This window comes from Prionailurus bengalensis, chromosome A2, assembly GCF_016509475.1.
Source record: "Prionailurus bengalensis isolate Pbe53 chromosome A2, Fcat_Pben_1.1_paternal_pri, whole genome shotgun sequence".
Classification (NCBI taxonomy): domain Eukaryota; kingdom Metazoa; phylum Chordata; class Mammalia; order Carnivora; family Felidae; genus Prionailurus; species Prionailurus bengalensis.
The window spans coordinates 149,510,821-149,527,142 of record NC_057348.1 but is presented as its reverse complement, the minus strand read 5'-3'; the positions used below and the strand labels follow the sequence as shown (position 1 = coordinate 149,527,142).

Below are 16,322 nucleotides of genomic sequence, written 5' to 3'. Positions count from 1 at the left end.
GGGTGCCTCCACGTTGGGTGCATAAATATTTACAATTGTTAGATCTTGTTGGATTGTCATTATTATTATTATTATTACTTAGTGTTCTTCTTTGTCTCTTGTTATAGTCTTTATTTTTTACAGTCTTTGTTTTTAAGGTTTAGTTTGTCCAACATAAGTGTTACTACTCCAGCTTTCTTTTGACATCTATTTTCATAACAAATGTTTCTCTATCCCCTCACTTTTGATGTGTGGATGTCTTTAGGCCTAAAATGAGTCTTTTGTAAGTAGCATATAGAGGGGTCTTTTTTTTTTTTTATTCATTCTGTCACCCTGTGTCTTTTGACTGAAGCATTTAATCCATTCACATTCAAAGTAATTATGATAGATATGTATTTATTGCCATTTTATTACCTGTTTTCTTGCTTTGTTTGAAAAACTCTTTCTCTATTCTGAGTGATAGCCTTATTGGATAGAGTATTCTTGGTTGCATATTTTTCCAATTCAGAAGTTTAAATATATCATGCCACTCCTTTGTGGCTTGGAAAGTTTCTGCTGAAAAATCCCAATAGCCTTATGGAGTTTCCCTTATATGTAATTGTCTTCTTTTGTTTTGCTTATTTTATTCTATTTTATTTTATTTTATTTTATTTTATTTTATTTCTTGCTGCTTTAAAATTTTTCTTTATTAGTGTTTTGCCATTTTAATATAACATGTGTTGGTCTGGATCTCCCTTTGTTGATTTTGTTAGGGGTTTTCTGTGCCTCCTGGATCTGGATATGTTTCCTTCCTCAGATTAGAGAACTTTTCAGATATTATCTCTGCAAATAAATTTTCTACCCCCTTTTCTCTTTCTTCTTGTGCGAATCCTATAATGCAAATGCATTTATGTTTAATGGGTCACTGAGTTCCCTAAGTCTGTTCTCGTTTTGCATAATTTTTGTTGCTGTTGTTCAGCATGGTTACTTTCCATTACTGTATCTTAAAGTCTAGAGAGTATTTTTATGATCATTGCTTTAAACTCTTTGTCAGGCATCTTACTTACATATGTTTCACTTAGATTTCTGTCCATGGCCTTGTCCTGTCATTTGGGGACAGATGCCTCTGTCTTTTCATTTTGTCTAAGTCTCTCTGCCTGTTTCTCTGTATTAGGAAAGTCCGCTATGTCTCTTGATCTTGAGGGTATTGGCCTTCTGCAGAAGAGGTTGTGCAGTGCCCTACAGCATAGCGTCCCCTGTTATCCAGGGCCTGCTGCTTCAGGGAGTTTCTCCAATGTGTGCTGCTCATGCCTCGCTATTGTGTTCTGACTGCTTTATTCTTCAGACCTCTGCAGAGCCTTTCTTTGCCTGTTGTGGGCAGTGTTTAGTCTCTGGCCTGAATGTGGTGTGCTTTAACTAGTGCTCCTGTCTTCTTGTGAAATGAGCCACTGCTGCTAGAACCAAGGCCCTGCCAAACTTCCAGGTCAGAAGATAGGTGCTGTGGGCCCAGGTTTGGGCTGGTCTTCTGGGGGCCCGCCTTGCTGGGTCTGAGGCAAGCATGACCGGGAGGGGCAGTTCCAGCCTTGTCAGCAGGTTAGGTGGCCAGTGTCTGCTGGGCTGGTTCTTGGACATGGTTTTGTGTTTATGCTGAGGGGCAGGGGAGGGAAAGCCTCCTGCCAGTTCCTTTGTACCCCGAGAGGGGTCTCTCTGTTAGCTGCCTCTCAACTAACCTCAGCACTGTGTGCCCCAGGCACTCTTCAAATCACTGTATGTCCTCAGGCTGTTTACCCTGCTTTGGGTCTAAGAGCAGGCCCAGTGCCTTGGGGCTGTGTCGGAGCCAAGCCTGCTGACCTTTAGAACTCCAGGCTTTAAGCCTGGTTGCGAGAACTCATGAAATTCAGCCCCTCTCACCGTCCGGGCCAGTTGCTGTGGGGATTCGTTTTCCCCACGCTCTCCCCATGTAATTGTAAAGACAGGTCTGTTTTAATTAAGCCATCAACCTTAAACTAGCTTTTATCTCGAATATTTTTTTTTAGACCATGTGAACTTGTAATATGTTTGGGTTAGTCTGTTCCCACGTGTTACTCTATCTCTTGTCCTTCTCCGTGACCACAGCTCCTTCCCCACCGTAGTGGCCTGGATTCATGTCTCTCCCAAACCTTATATCCGCACTTCCTACCTTCTTTGATGTGGCTCTTCTCTACCTTTAATTGTGGACTTCGTCTGCTAGTCTTCAGGTCAATTTCTGAGTATTTAGGGTGATTTGATAGTTTTCTAGTATGAGGAGAGCCTAGGATCTTCCTGGTGGGGTTTTGGAATGATGGTGGGGTTCAGAGCTGATGGCCAAGAAAGAATTCTTGAAGACGGCTTCTGTGCAAAAGGTGATTTTATTAAATAAAGCATGGGACAGGACCCCTGGGCAGAAAGAGTTGCACTGGGGTTATGTACTGTGGAGTTAGGAGAGATTAAGTCAAGAGGAGGTTTTTTAAAGGGATTTTCCATATGCTAAAGATAATTACTGGAGGCCTAGCTGTTATCAAGCTAAGGTGGTTTTTCCCTCTAGGAAAGCATTATCATTAAGACCAGGAGGGAGTTCATGGAGCTTAGGCTATTGATAAGATTGCCTTTTTCTTGTAATTTACTAAGATATTTGTAAACTGACGGAGACTGTCAGTTTAACCATTTGTTTTCTGTCCTTTGCTTTGTTCTTGGGCAGCAAGGAGTGCCTGAGGAATATAAAACATATCCCACCTAGGGATGGGGGTGGGGGGAGATAGTTTGTAGGGCGTCCGCCTGCCTTATGCTCCTTCATCACTTCTACTTCCAGAAATGATCTAGATTTTTAATGATTTTAGCTTAACCCATCATTTAACCTAACTCAGCAAAACTTTAAGGTTTTAGCTTACCAAAAAAAAAAAAATGGGAAAACTCTATAAGTAGACATAAATACCATAGAAAAGCTCATTTATAAACTTTTATGTTGTTTAATTTACTTGTCTTTAATAACTATGATTATTTTTAAGTAAGCTTTATGCCCAGTGTGGGGTTTGAACTTGACCCTGAGATCAGTCGCATGTTCTACCAACTGAGTGAGTCAGGTGCCCTGGTAACTATTTTTAGATTACCTGTAAAAGCTGTATTAAACATGAGACAAAGTCAGCCATTATCCTAAGCTATTAATTTTTGTTGACAGATCTTATAAGAGACAACATGAACTTATTTGGCTAGTAAACTCAAGGAGAATACGTTTTATATGTAGTGTTTTAACTGTAAAGACGTATCTGTTTTAATTAAGCCATCAACCTTAAACTAGCTTTTATATCGAATATTTCTTTTCAGACCATGTGAACTTGTAATATGTTTGGATTAGTGTCTGAGCATTTTAGAATGCCCAATCCTTACAAGTGCTTGCCCTCAAACCAACTGAACAGAGCTCTTACAAATTAATTTTAGCAATACTATCTAGAAGTAGAAAATAGCACAGAATTACAGCATGTAAATACAGGTACACGTGAACATATAGACAGAGAGCCCTTATAGCTTCAGGTTTTAAAGTATTGCTGTGAAATAGGTACGGAATTTACTAATTCTAAAAGTTAGATCCAAGTTGTTTTGCTGGTAGGTGGGATAAGGTTATCAGTCTAGATAGCTAAAGATTTTTCTAGTATTTATGAAGACACCTAAGATTTGTATTTCTCTTTGGCAAGTCGAGTTCCAAATAACCTCTCCTCCTTTTGTTTTTTCCTTTTTTCTTTTTAAAAAAAATTTTTAAGAATGTTTTTTTTTATTTTTGAGAGAGAGAGACAGACAATGCGAGTTGGGGAGGGGCAGAGAGAGAGGGAGACACAGAATCTGATGCCTGCTCCAGGCTCTGAGCTTTCAGCATTTGCATTTAAATTTGCATTAAAAAAATTTTTTTTTAATGTTTGTTTATTTTTGAGAGAGACACACACACAGAGTGTTAAGTGGGGGAGGGTCAGAGAGAGAGGGAGACAGAGAATCCAGAGCAGGCCGCAGGCTCAGAGCGAGATGCAGGGCTTGAACTCACAAACCGTGAGATCATGACCTAAGCGGAAAGTTGGACGCTTAACTGCTTAACTGCTTAACCAGCTGAGCCACCCAGGCGCTTCTGAAATTTGCATTTTAAAGGGATGGACCAGATAGAATTTCCTAGAGAAGACCTTGGAGAACTTTGGACATTTACATCTTAAAGGCACTGAGAAAGAATAAAAGCTTCTCTTACTAGGATTTTTGTTCCCTTAAAGTCGGAAGTTTTACACTTACAAGACTTTTGAGATAGGGTAGGTTTGGGGATTAGCAAAAGGGATTGGTAGTCTTTGAATAGTTTTGAACCACAGCTCTGGTCTTGTAAAGACTAGATTTCTAAAACAAGAGCAGCTATTAATTCCTCAAAGAATTGGATTGTCCCTTAAATGATATCAAAGTACTGACACACCCATCTAGGTATAAGTATCTTCTTTGGGCGGCTGGGTGGCTCGGTTGGTTAAGGTTGGTTAAGCGTCTTACTCTTGGTTTTGGCTCAGGTCATGGTCTCATGATTTGTTAGTTCAAGCCCCATCTGGGGCTCTGTACTGACAGCATGGAGCCTGCTTGGGATTCTCTTCTCTCCCTCTCTCTCTATCCCTCCCCTGCTCGCTCTCTCCGTCTCTTTCAAAATAAATAAACTTAAAAAAAAAAAAAAGAATGTCTTCTTTCAGGGTGCCTGGCTTGCTCAGTTGATAGAGCTTGTGACTCTTGATCACAGGATTGTGAGTTCCAGCTCCTGGGTATAGAGATTACTTTTAAAAAGTCTTTAAAAAAAAATGAGAATGTCTTCTTTGTCTCCAGGTTCATAATAGCTTGGGGGAGAAGGCCTTGACATAAAAATTGCTGTCAGGCTCTGAATATCACCAACCAATTCTTGATTATAAAGTTATTAAATCCTTTCAAATATTTTGTCAGGGCAAACAGTAAATAATTCTGGGAGGATTAAACACTGGACCCAAGAGGGGTCCTCAGAAAGGGTGTAAAAGATACTGTCTTGGGAGAATCTAGAGTCACTCTCAACAATAGCCGAGGAAAGAATCAACTGCCTGCATGCCCCAGGCAGGCCGAAAGCCAGTAAGTTCTTGGGATATAAAAGGAGACAAGTAGGGAAATAGCTGTTTCCATGAGAGAAAGGATCAGTAACCATTGGAACTGGATTTGGAAAGGAAGAGACAATGCAGATTTTTATTTTCCTCTCTCAGCTGGGCTCAGGTAATATATTTACAAAAACTCTTGAGGATCCTCCCTAGGTGTAAGAAATTATTCAACTAAAGGGGGTCCTGGATGGCTCAGTTGGTTAAGCGTCCGACTTTGGCTCAGGTTATGATCCTGCAGCTCACGAGTTCAAGCCCTGCGTCAGGCTCTGTGCTGACAGCTCAGAGCCTGGAACATGCTTCAGATTCTCTCTCTCTCTCTCTCTCTCTCTCTCTCTCTCTCTCTCTCTGTCTCTGTCTCTCGTGCCCCTCCTCTGCTTGCATTCTCTGTCTCTCTCTCTCAAAGATAAATAAACATTAAAAAAATTATTCAAGTATGGACTTTAGTTTGACCTTTGACCACGGAGTGAAAGATATCTGAGGAGTATCACCTATAGCCTCAATTAGTCTTATTCTGCAAGTGACTGCTTAATAGTCTCTTTAGAGGAAAAGGCAGTTCACCCAGGTTGACCAGGATGAGTACTCAAAGGATAGAGGGGAACAGTAGGGTTACACTGGCTTTACAGTCTTGTTTTAAGTACCTTTTCTCATTTTCATGAGCTTTTTACACTGAATCTTTTTAATAAAACTTTGGGAATTTTGAAACGTTTTGGAGGCTTCTGCTTGCCATGTAAAACAGGTATCCCGCTGTGTCTAATTTGGGAATCCTTTCTTTCAAATGCACTTCTTAAATGGCCTCACCTAACTGGAACATTCTCCATCCTGGCCATTGTCATTCTAGGTTCTTTTTAGTATCGCTATTTCTGTTGCTGTTCACAGCTTCTGGCACCATAGTTTTTAGACCTAAAATAGGCAGCCTTGCCAGAAGGTGGTGGGCTTGACTCTGTTGAATTTAAGGATCTCCAGGCTAAGCCTTTGTTTACACAAAACGACCCACAAAGACGTGTCCCTTAACACACCAGGAGTCAGCAAAAGATGTTACTCCGCACTGGCCAAGAAAAGACGAGGGACAAAACTGACAATTGCCCACGTAGACCAAACCAGCAGACTCCCTTCGGGGAGACTGCGCACTGGAAAGGGGTAAAGGACTAAAACTCCAAACTCTGGTAAATGGGGGGCGTGGACTGGAACTGGAGAAGGGATTACAATGTGGCCCTGCCGACCGAACCAAGAGCTAAGGACCAGTGCCGTTAGATCCTCCTGTCCCTCTAGACCTGTTAACTCTGGCCTGGGAAGCTAATTAGATTGGTAGCTCAAATGCAGAAAGAGCAGAGCTGAAACCGGGAGGGACTTACCACTGGCTCTTGGAAGTGGCTAGAAAGAGAAAACTCAGAAGAGTTCTCAGGGCGCCATGCCTGTGTTTCTGCCTGTCCCTGAACACCATCAGAAGTTCCCTTTGGATCCTGACGTTGCTACCAAATGTGTTTAGAAAAAAAATTTAACCAAGCGAATTTGAAGATTTAATAGGCTTTCTTAAACTCTTCATGAATGGGTAGCATTCTATCCAGCAAGTAGAGGGGAGCTCCACCAAGTAAACAAGAAAATGGTTTTTAAGGGCAGAGAGAAGGCATTTATTTAAAAAAAAAAAAAAAATGTTTATTTTGAGAGAGAGAGAGAGAGAGTGGAAGAGGCCTTAGTTGTCAGTACAGAGCCCTCTAGGGGACTCAATCTCCTGAGTGAACCATGAGATCATGACCTGAGCCCAGATCAAGAGTCAGATGCTTAACCAACTGAGCCACCCAGGTGCCCTCAGAGAGAAGGCATTTTAAAAAAAGAAAGGAGGTATGCTTGGGTGGCTCAGTCAGTTAAGCATCCGACTCTTGGTTTCAGCTTAGGTCATGATCTCATGGCTCGTGAATTCAAGCCCAGCGTAGGGCTCTGTGCTGACAGTGTGGAGCCTGCTTGGGATACTCTCTTTCTACCTCTCTCTGCCCCCCACCCCCCACTTATTTCTCTCAAAATAAACTTTAAAAAATTAAAATTAAAGAAGAACAGAATTTATTAGCAAGATGTGTGCTGTTTAGGCAAGGTTGCCTCCTAAGGGGAGTAGAAGGGGTCTATCAGTAAACTCCCTAGTATTGACCAGGAAACTCTACATTGACTGGTTCAGGGTTACATTCTTGGGGGATTGAAACTGCAGTTGGGTTAGGAATTAAGTCTTGGTTTACTGACTTGGGTCCTTAACCTATGTGGCACCGTTTGGGGCCTGTGGTTTTCTTTTGATAACCAGTAATTTTGAGTGTGTGTAATGCTGTGTCCTGCGTTCATTGTGAAACTTGTCAAACTCTCCAGACTGTGTTAGCTTAGCCCTGGCATAGCTGCTTGTTAGGGCATTCAGCTCCACGTCTAACCAGCATCATCAAGTAGATTCTTATCAGGGAAGATCCCTGGAGTCACAGTGCTGTGGTTCTTCACCCGTGCAAAGACGAGAAAGGTTTTGGGGGGGGTGGGGTCTGTGCTCAAGGACTTTGAACATGTCCTGAAGGATGTGGAACCACTTGCTTTCCTTTGCCATGCATTCTTTAGTCATTTATTTTAAATATTATTTTTTTCTCCTTTTGAATGTATGAGGTTGAATCATATGAAATTGCTGCTTTTCAGCCCTTTTGACCTACCAAAAAAATGGCAGCTTCATATGGCTTAACCTGATAGGGATGAAAGGCATTTGAAGTATTTTCTAGATAAAAATGGGACATACAAGAGCAAAGTTACTTATTTCATAATTGTTTGTATTTGTCCCTTTATCATTCTAAGTGATTAGGGTTACTGATTTTTTTTATTTTTTATTTTTTAGCTTTTGCTTTTATTATTAAAGACCTATAAACTGTCAGAAACAGGGACTGTGATTTTTAAATACAGATCTATGCCAAATAATATCCTCATTAATTCGGAGGCTACTGGTTCAGAATGTGAGATAATCTTAACAGTCATCCTTAATTTAGCAAATCTTTACTTTAGAAAAGATTAGTGAAAATTAATAGGAGAAACAAGTGTGTAGAATAGTTGAGAGAATTGACCATTCCGTACAAAGAACTGATAATGATAATTGTCCATTCACTTAAAAAAATCTGTTGATGTCTATCAGATAACATTTTTTAAAATGTTTATTTATTTTGAGAGAAAGAGTGCGTGCACTCAAGCAGAGGAAGGGCAGAGAGAGAGGGAGAGAGAATCCCAAGCAGGCTCGTGCTGTCAGCCCAGAGCCTGACACGGGGCTGTGAGATTGTGATGTGAGCCAAAATCGACAGTTGGACGCCTAGCCAACTAAGTGACCCAGGCGCCCCATCAGATAACATTTTTTGAATACTAGTTTTAAATTGCTTGAAAAATACTTAGAGAGTGTCCTTGAAAAAGATTAAAATAGTATTCCTCGAAACATACTCTGTAATTCAGACTTTTTCCATCTTAGTCTAGCTTTGTGATGTATTTTTATATGTACTTAGTATTGACTTCACATTATAATAGTGATACAGTCTCTTAATATGGAGGAACTAAAACAAAATAACCTTTCTAACCACAAAGATTGATTTCCTTCTATACTTGATTTTCTTGAAATAGATTTTGTGTGATGTGCTGTGATGTCTGCATTTCAGGTACTATGCTGTGATGGTCACCATGTTCTTCACTGTCAGCGTGGTGAACAACTATGCCCTGAATCTCAACATCGCCATGCCCCTGCATATGATATTTAGATCTGTAAGTGCTGCCGGCTCCCATGTGTATGTTCTTTCAGAAGATGAAGCCAAGAGGGTAGATTGAACACTTGGCAAAAGTAGAAAAGTCTTGTAGTAAGTAAAGTCTAGGGTATAAGAATAGATGTCCTGGATGAGTGAGCATAGGGTGGCTTTCATCTGCAAAGTAAGGTAAAAGGTGGACAGTTGACTTTTATCCCTCTGAAGTCTTAAGAATGATCAGTAAACGGAGCTAAAATGTTGCCGGGACACAGATTTTATGTTAAATTTCTTTCATCTGGCTGATTTTATATTCAGACTTGGTATGAATGTTATTTAACTTATTACTCATCAATTTTGGTTTCTTTCATAAAATTACATTTACTCTTAGTACATAAGATAGATACCTCCCTTTTCTGATTATATACACACACACACACACATATATGTATATAGGTTACATACATAGGTTATATATATATATATATATATATATATATATATGTATATATATATATATGTAATCATTTTTTTTTTTAAGCAAGAGACTTGAGACAATTAAAGGGAAATTTTTGATGAAGGTAGGGTTTCTCCCAAAGCAGCAGACATTTTCTTCTTCCACTAGTGTTTGGTGGGAGATCTGCATGTAGTTTGGTATATAAATAAGAACAGTGTGCTCCCTGAAGAACAGGGAAGACTTCAAGGGGAGTGTAGTTAGAATTGCAGAAAAATGCGAGATGGGTTGTCATTGGAATTACAGCACTTCTGTGTAGTCTTGAGATTTTTGTGAGATCGAAGGTGCTATCCCCAAAGGGACTTTTCAGCCCTAATTATAATTACGTAGATAACCTTCAAAGCATTGGACGTGTAGTAGACTTTCAGTAAAGACTTGCTGATTGATCGCCACCTTGCCAGAGAAAGACATCCCTGCATGACTTCCTTCATTATTTAAAACCGAGGGTGAAGAGAAGTTTATTAAAACTCTCATAATTTAGATGGAAAATTTCACAATAAGTCTACAATATAATTTATTTCGGCTAGCCTTAGTTTCTGCTCTGACCGGTATTTAGAGAATTGGTCATTTTTCTTGTTGTTATCTTTGAAAGATTTTATTATTTTACATAAGAGATTTATGTGGTTTGTACTTTTTGCCATTATAAGAACAAGGGAACCTTATTATCCATCCTGACCTCCTCCTCCTTGGCTCTTCTGCCCGTTTGTCCATGTTCATATTTATCTGGAATTATTTGCTTTCCTAGGGCACTAAAACTCTGTTACTGTTGTCTCGTTTTATAGGGTTCTCTAATTGCCAACATGATCCTAGGAATTATCATTTTGAAGAAAAGGTAAACAATACACTTTTGTATTTTATGTCTAGGAAGGCTATCCTGAGCCCCATCCATCAGCTTACTTTTCTTGTAGTGATAATAAGTTTGCTCTTGATAATTCCTTGTTTCTCAGCTCTCTCTGTGACAGTGACATGCATCTTGAGGCCGTGGACCAGGTAAGGGGCCCCACCTATCCCTTTGGAGCAGCATTTTCTCTGGGTAGAACTCTTGTCATCATTGAGTCTTTAGTACCACAGTAACCTACATAACCAATTGATTTAGAACTTCACTCCTGTGTGGTCTCTACTAGCTACATGAGACCGTTTACATTTAAATTTAATTAAATAAATACTTGTGTCTTGGTCCCAGTAGTCACATTTTACCTGCCTATAGCCCCATGTGGCCGGTGGTGACCCTGTTGGAGAACCCAGATATGGAACATTTTCAGCTTCATGGAAGTCCTGGGACAGTGGTGTCATAGAAGGTGTTTATGAGTATAGCATGATCATCCATGTTAGAAAGAAAATTCCTAACAAAGGCCCAAATGGCCAAGAAGATAGAATGAAAAGTTTCAGGATTGTTCTATGTGGTTGTCGCCAGTGGCTTTCTCTGGGATATGGTTGGGAATACCAGAAGGCCCTGAGATGCTTTCTCAAAGTGTTTGCCTTCCACTGGTGTCCTGAGCCTTACCCCATGCCCCCAAGGAGGTGGGGCACTGGGGAGAGTCAGCACATTCAGTCTGGAACATTTCTCAGGGAAAGTTCACCCTCGCTGTTAAGATCACAACTGTACAAGCTTATGCCAACGTTTCTGTCCTAGACCCCGGTATTAGAACTCTCTGTGGGAATCTAGAGTTTTGAAGAAATAAGGGCTGTGTCTCGAGAAAGATAGTTGTCCTGTCTTGATAGGCTCCTTATCGCAAACCCTTTATCTTCTGAGGCTTCTGTATTCCCCCAGATAGGTATGATTGTAACTGATTTCTAGGTTCTCTCCAGGTGAGCATTCATATATACTGGTCAGGTTCGTTACATCGAAGTGACTGCCACGCTTCTTGATAATGTGTAGAATTCACGTTGGGACAGACCTGCAGTCCTTCCAGCCTTTGATGTTGCTCATAACAGGGATACAAAAGGACATGTTATAAAAGGAATGTATTCTCCTGACAGTGCTCCGAAATGTCCTGGGCCTTTCTCAAACATCTCTGTTTCCCTTAAGAACTTATTTTGGGTCTGTTACCTTGAATCTATCCAAGTAAGCCTTTTTGACGCTCCTTGGTGTGTGCTCCCCAAAAAGCAGGTATTTCCCTAAGGTAACTATCTACTACCATGACTTAGTAAGTTAGTACCTCCTCTTGTTTAACCTGAGTAGAGCCTCTTAGGTTCACAGTGTTTTCCTCTTTCTAGGCTTTGAAGACCAAGTCCATACTCATTAATTTTCATGAATTTTCAGGCCACAATTCCAAACCTCTCCCGATCTTGATCTTTCCAGACCGAAGAGTTCCCTTACTTTTGTATCTGCCTCCTCCAGCGCCTGTTTCCTCACCCTGCCCCTCTCCTCTGGCGTGGTGCTGTTGGCCCCTTGAGCTGCTGCTCAGCCAGTCCTTTTGGCCTTTTATGAGGTGATATGACCAGAAGTGTACAAAGTATTTGACTGGAAAACCTCTGATGGTTCCTCCTGTAAGTTTAATTTCCTTTCATTCTTGCCTGAGTCCTTTTGCTTTATCACTAAGAGCCCAAGAGGGACGTTAACGATGTTGTTCCAGTTAATAGGAAATGCCACTGTTTTTACTGCCAGTAGTCCTATTAGTGTCATAGTCCTCCCTTTATCCAACTGTGCCAGCATTTAAAAACATTGGAGGAGCGCCTGGGTGGCTTAGTCAGTTGGGTGTCCGACTCTTGATTTTGGCTCAGATCACGAGCCCAGGCTTGTGGGATCAAGCCCTGAGTCTGGCTCCACACTCAGCTGCTTAAGATCCTCTCCCTCCCCCTCCCCCCTCCGACTTTCCCCCACTTGGACACATGCTCTCTCTCTAAAATAAAAAAAATAATAATAAAATAAAAGCAACAGTCGAGTCATTCAGACATGATTTACAAAATCCTCTCCTGAAAATGGACAAGTTGAATGATTTTTTTTTTGTTTTGTTTTTTGTTTTTGAGCACTGAATCCTGCTACTTGGCCGTGATATTCTGTTCTTCCTCTTGTGTGTTGTGTCCCTTGACACTCAGGTCTGGGCCCCCTGAAGACAGGAGAAACAGGTGGCAGTTAAGATCTCAGTCGGGCTTTCATTTGGACTCTTGAGCAGAATGGAATGTCACGTCTGGTCTGTGTCTTTTTTTGTTCTTGTTTTCTGATGAAACGATCTATCGGTCCACCGATGGAAACTCTTTTAAGCAGCACTAAGATTGGGTGTTGTTTAGACACCAGCCAGCATCCTGATTCTTTCTCACATGGCCTTACATGGGAAGTCTGCTAGAAAGTGATCCCCTCAGCCATGTTTTGGTGATTTTTACTCTTAGGCTCCATCTGACTGTGAACATAGTGTGGAAATTCAGATCTGTGCTTTTTTCCTAAGGTGTTCTGCTTCTTGTTTTTGCAGGTACAGCATATTCAAATATACCTCCATTGCCCTGGTGTCTGTGGGGATATTTATTTGCACTTTCATGTCAGCAAAGCAGGTGGTAAGCATCACTTCACAAATTATTTATATTCACTCCTTGCCGTGGGGGCACAGGTACCTATTATTGACGCAATAAACTTAAATGCTTATGCAATAGAAGGATTCGGGTCTCTGCAAGAAAAGAGTGGAGGTGACTGGGTAACACAGATATTTCCTTTGTACCCAAGCACCTTGCATGTAGTTCTAGACTCTATACCGAGTATTTTTCTTATTTCCTAGACCTCCCAGTCCAGCTCCAGCGAGAATGACGGATTCCAGGCATTTCTAAGGTGGTTACTAGGCAAGTACGGTAATTACAATGAAGCTAATTGCCTCTGCAGTTCTGTTGGCTGAACTTTCTCCTAAGGGACAGGTTTCTTGGCAAGAAGCTTTGGCTACACAGATGATGCCACAGAGGAGAGAGGCACCCGGGGTCGTCATCTGTCTCTGAACTTTGGTGTTCGGAACATGAAAGAAAGACAATGTCCGTGTTCAGGGTAGCGTGTTCTACAACATGGATCCATATTTCCACGGCTGCCACTGGAATAGTTTCTGGTTGCCTGTCACACTCACTGGGAGCACTGCTTCGAGTGTCCATTACTCCATGAGCTGTCTGCTGAGCAGGAGCTTCTACATACGAAGGGCACGTTAGAGCAGTTGGCTCTTGAAATTTCCAAGGGGCTCATTTCTGAATCTTAGATTCATTTTCTTCATAAGTTAGCTTTTCCCTAATGAGTGTTCCCAAACCTGACTGATCAGCAGAGTCTCCTAGGGAATCTTTAAAAATACAAGTATCTCTTTGTGGAAGTCACGAGACAACCCCTGCAGAGCTCTGGCCTCACATTGGATGACACGGAGGTGAAACTCTTTCCTGCTTAGCCAGGTAGCAGCAGTACCAGATTGAGACCAAGTGGAAGAGAAGTAGCAATGAAAGGACTCTTCTCCCTGCTTCTTGGCTTTGAGACTTCATCCTTTTAGGTTGTTGTTCTTAACATAGAAAGATCTTTATGAGCTGTTGGAAAAACACTTTATCCAACAAGAAAAAGTCGCAAAGGATACGAACACACAATTCGTGGGGAAAACATTAGTGTCTGATCATTGTATGTTCGGCCTCAGTAGTCTTGGCATCAAAGAAATGCAAACTGAAACCAAAATGCAGTCCCTTTTTATTTTCGCTCTATCAAATTGGATAATCATTTATTATTATCCTCATTGCTGCTGAGGGTGAAGTAAGACAACCATGTTTGTATAACCTGTTTATGGTAGAAATTGACACAGCCTTTCTGGAAAAAATGGATGTATTGAGTTTTTAAAATAGCTACGACTTTTGAGTCAGTACTATTCCATTTTGGAAAGTTTGTCCTTAAGGAAATAATCAACATTTTGTTTAAAGATTTATGTAGAAAGATGGACAGTGATTTTAATGGTAAAATAACTGGAAGTAACCTAATGAGGCTCATGTTATAATAATACATTTGACTATGGTTTCTATGGGATACAATAATATGGAGCCATTAATTCATACCTTTGAAAAAATTTTAATAAACGACCTGAAGGAAAATCCAAGAAAAAGATCATGAAGAAAGCAAGATATAAAATTGTATATTCATTATGATCCTGTTTTTTTTGCATAAAATAAATAAATGTATGTAGGGAGATAGAGCAAGCTATTAAGGAGTGGGTAGTAATATTGTAGTTAATTTTTATTTCTTTTAAAAATTTTGTGCATGTTCTACAACTAGTTTGTAATATATGTAGAACCTTAAACAATCAATGTTCTTTAGGAAAATGTCTGGAAATGAGCAAATCTAATTCTTATAACCCAATTTTTGTTTTTTAGGTATAGGGGCACTGACTTTTGCTCTTCTGATGTCAGCAAGGATGGGTATTTTCCAGGAGACCTTATACAAACAATTTGGGAAGCACTCGAAGGAGGCTTTGTTTTATAATGTAAGCAATTTTTTGAACCTGGGGAAGACAAAAAGTACTGAGTCGTCATATGTCATTTCAAATGAAATACACGTTTTTCTGATGTCGTTGAAGGACCAAGTACTTTTAATAGGCTACTAATGGTGTATTCTGAGCCACAGTTCTCTATAGGAGACGATTGTGCTCAGTCGGTGTGAACCTCGTGTGTCTGCTAGCCAGGAACGACCCCCGGGGATGAAGAACCTTCACCCCCCCAGGTCCCTGTAGGTGAGGTCAAATTAAAAGCAATATGGAAACTTGGAACAGGAAAACGAGTCCCAAAACAACATGCCAGGGAGGATATCTGCAGCCAGGCAGGCATTTGGCGGTGGGGGGGGTGGGAGGTGCGGAGTCCCTCCCAGTGGCTGTCTTCCCTTGATGGAGAGTTTCATTAGCAAATTCTGTGTGCTTCCACTTTTTTGTTGTAAAACTGCTGAGCGAGAGCCACCTCCTCTAACTGTCCTCTTCCTCCAGCGTCTCTCCTGTGGAGATAACATCCAAAGCACAGCCCCTCACCGTCCTGGCTGGTAGGGACGCCTTCAGGGTCCGTATTCAGAGATTCCTTCACCACCAGCTTTCTGTACTAAAGTTGCAGACCATCAATTTGAGATATTTAATGGGAGCTGGAGTATGTGTCTGGGAATTTAAAAAATAAGGAACAATCGGTCCAGTTCACACCTTTGTTTTAGAACAGTACTCGGCACAGAGTAACTGCCTGTAACGTTAGCTCTGATTCCTTATTGTGGTGGGTTATTGTCAGGCTCGTTCATTCATCTGTGCCGACCTGTTGTGTCTTCTTCAACCCCTTTTTATTCTTGTCTTCATTTTATTTTCCCTGACCTCATATTGTCCTCAAATCTCTTTTTCCCTCGAGTTTCCTAAACTCCCTGAAATTTGCCTTTGCTTTATAACTTTTAAATCCTTGTATTTGCTCAGCCATTTTCAAAAGTAGCAAAATACAGCAAATCCTGTGGGCAAGATGACTGGGAGTTAATTTCCCTTCTGTTGAGGGAAGGATGCCGGCTCCATTTTTTTGTTTAGTGCGTGATGGTCATCTGATTCTGTTCCATAAGGGCAAGAGCTGTAGTTTGGGGTTGACAGCACGCCTTTCAGGGTCACGTGGGCAGAAGCACTGGGTACAAATATTTAATTTAGCGAGTCTAAATTCCTTTTCTTGACACTGCTTGTCAAACACCTTGTAAAACTTAAAGTCACTGTAAAGCCGCTCTAAATGTTCTGTGATGTGTTTGCATTTCAATTTACACGACGTCTTCCTTCCCACAGCACGCCCTTCCCCTCCCGGGTTTCATCTTCCTGGCTTCTGACATTTATGACCATGCGGTTCTGTTCAATAAGTCTGGTGAGTGTGGGCATCTCCAGGGGAATTACCTGACAGTTTCTGGGATCAGCTCTCAGTTTTCCTATTGACTTGACCACCGCTTCTTTTCACGGTCTTATCCAAATCCCTGCCTTGTTCGAAACCCTCCCTGTTCCGCCTTCCGGGAATATAGTGCTGTTAATGAGCAGTTGCAGCAGCAAA

The 16,322-nt window shown here is 41.0% G+C and overlaps 1 protein-coding gene across 2 annotated transcripts in view; it reads left to right on the top strand.

Moving 5' to 3' along the window:
• SLC35B4 (solute carrier family 35 member B4) overlaps window positions 1-16,322 on the top strand; it is a 36,704-nt gene that overhangs the window by 15,607 nt on the left and 4,775 nt on the right. For both annotated transcript variants that reach the window (XM_043589554.1, XM_043589555.1), the window contains exons 3-8: window positions 8,753-8,855; window positions 10,127-10,176; window positions 12,755-12,836; window positions 13,055-13,115; window positions 14,655-14,764; window positions 16,067-16,142. In XM_043589554.1, coding sequence (XP_043445489.1) covers window positions 8,753-8,855; window positions 10,127-10,176; window positions 12,755-12,836; window positions 13,055-13,115; window positions 14,655-14,764; window positions 16,067-16,142 — 482 coding nt within the window. The remainder of the gene's footprint in view (window positions 1-8,752; window positions 8,856-10,126; window positions 10,177-12,754; window positions 12,837-13,054; window positions 13,116-14,654; window positions 14,765-16,066; window positions 16,143-16,322) is intronic.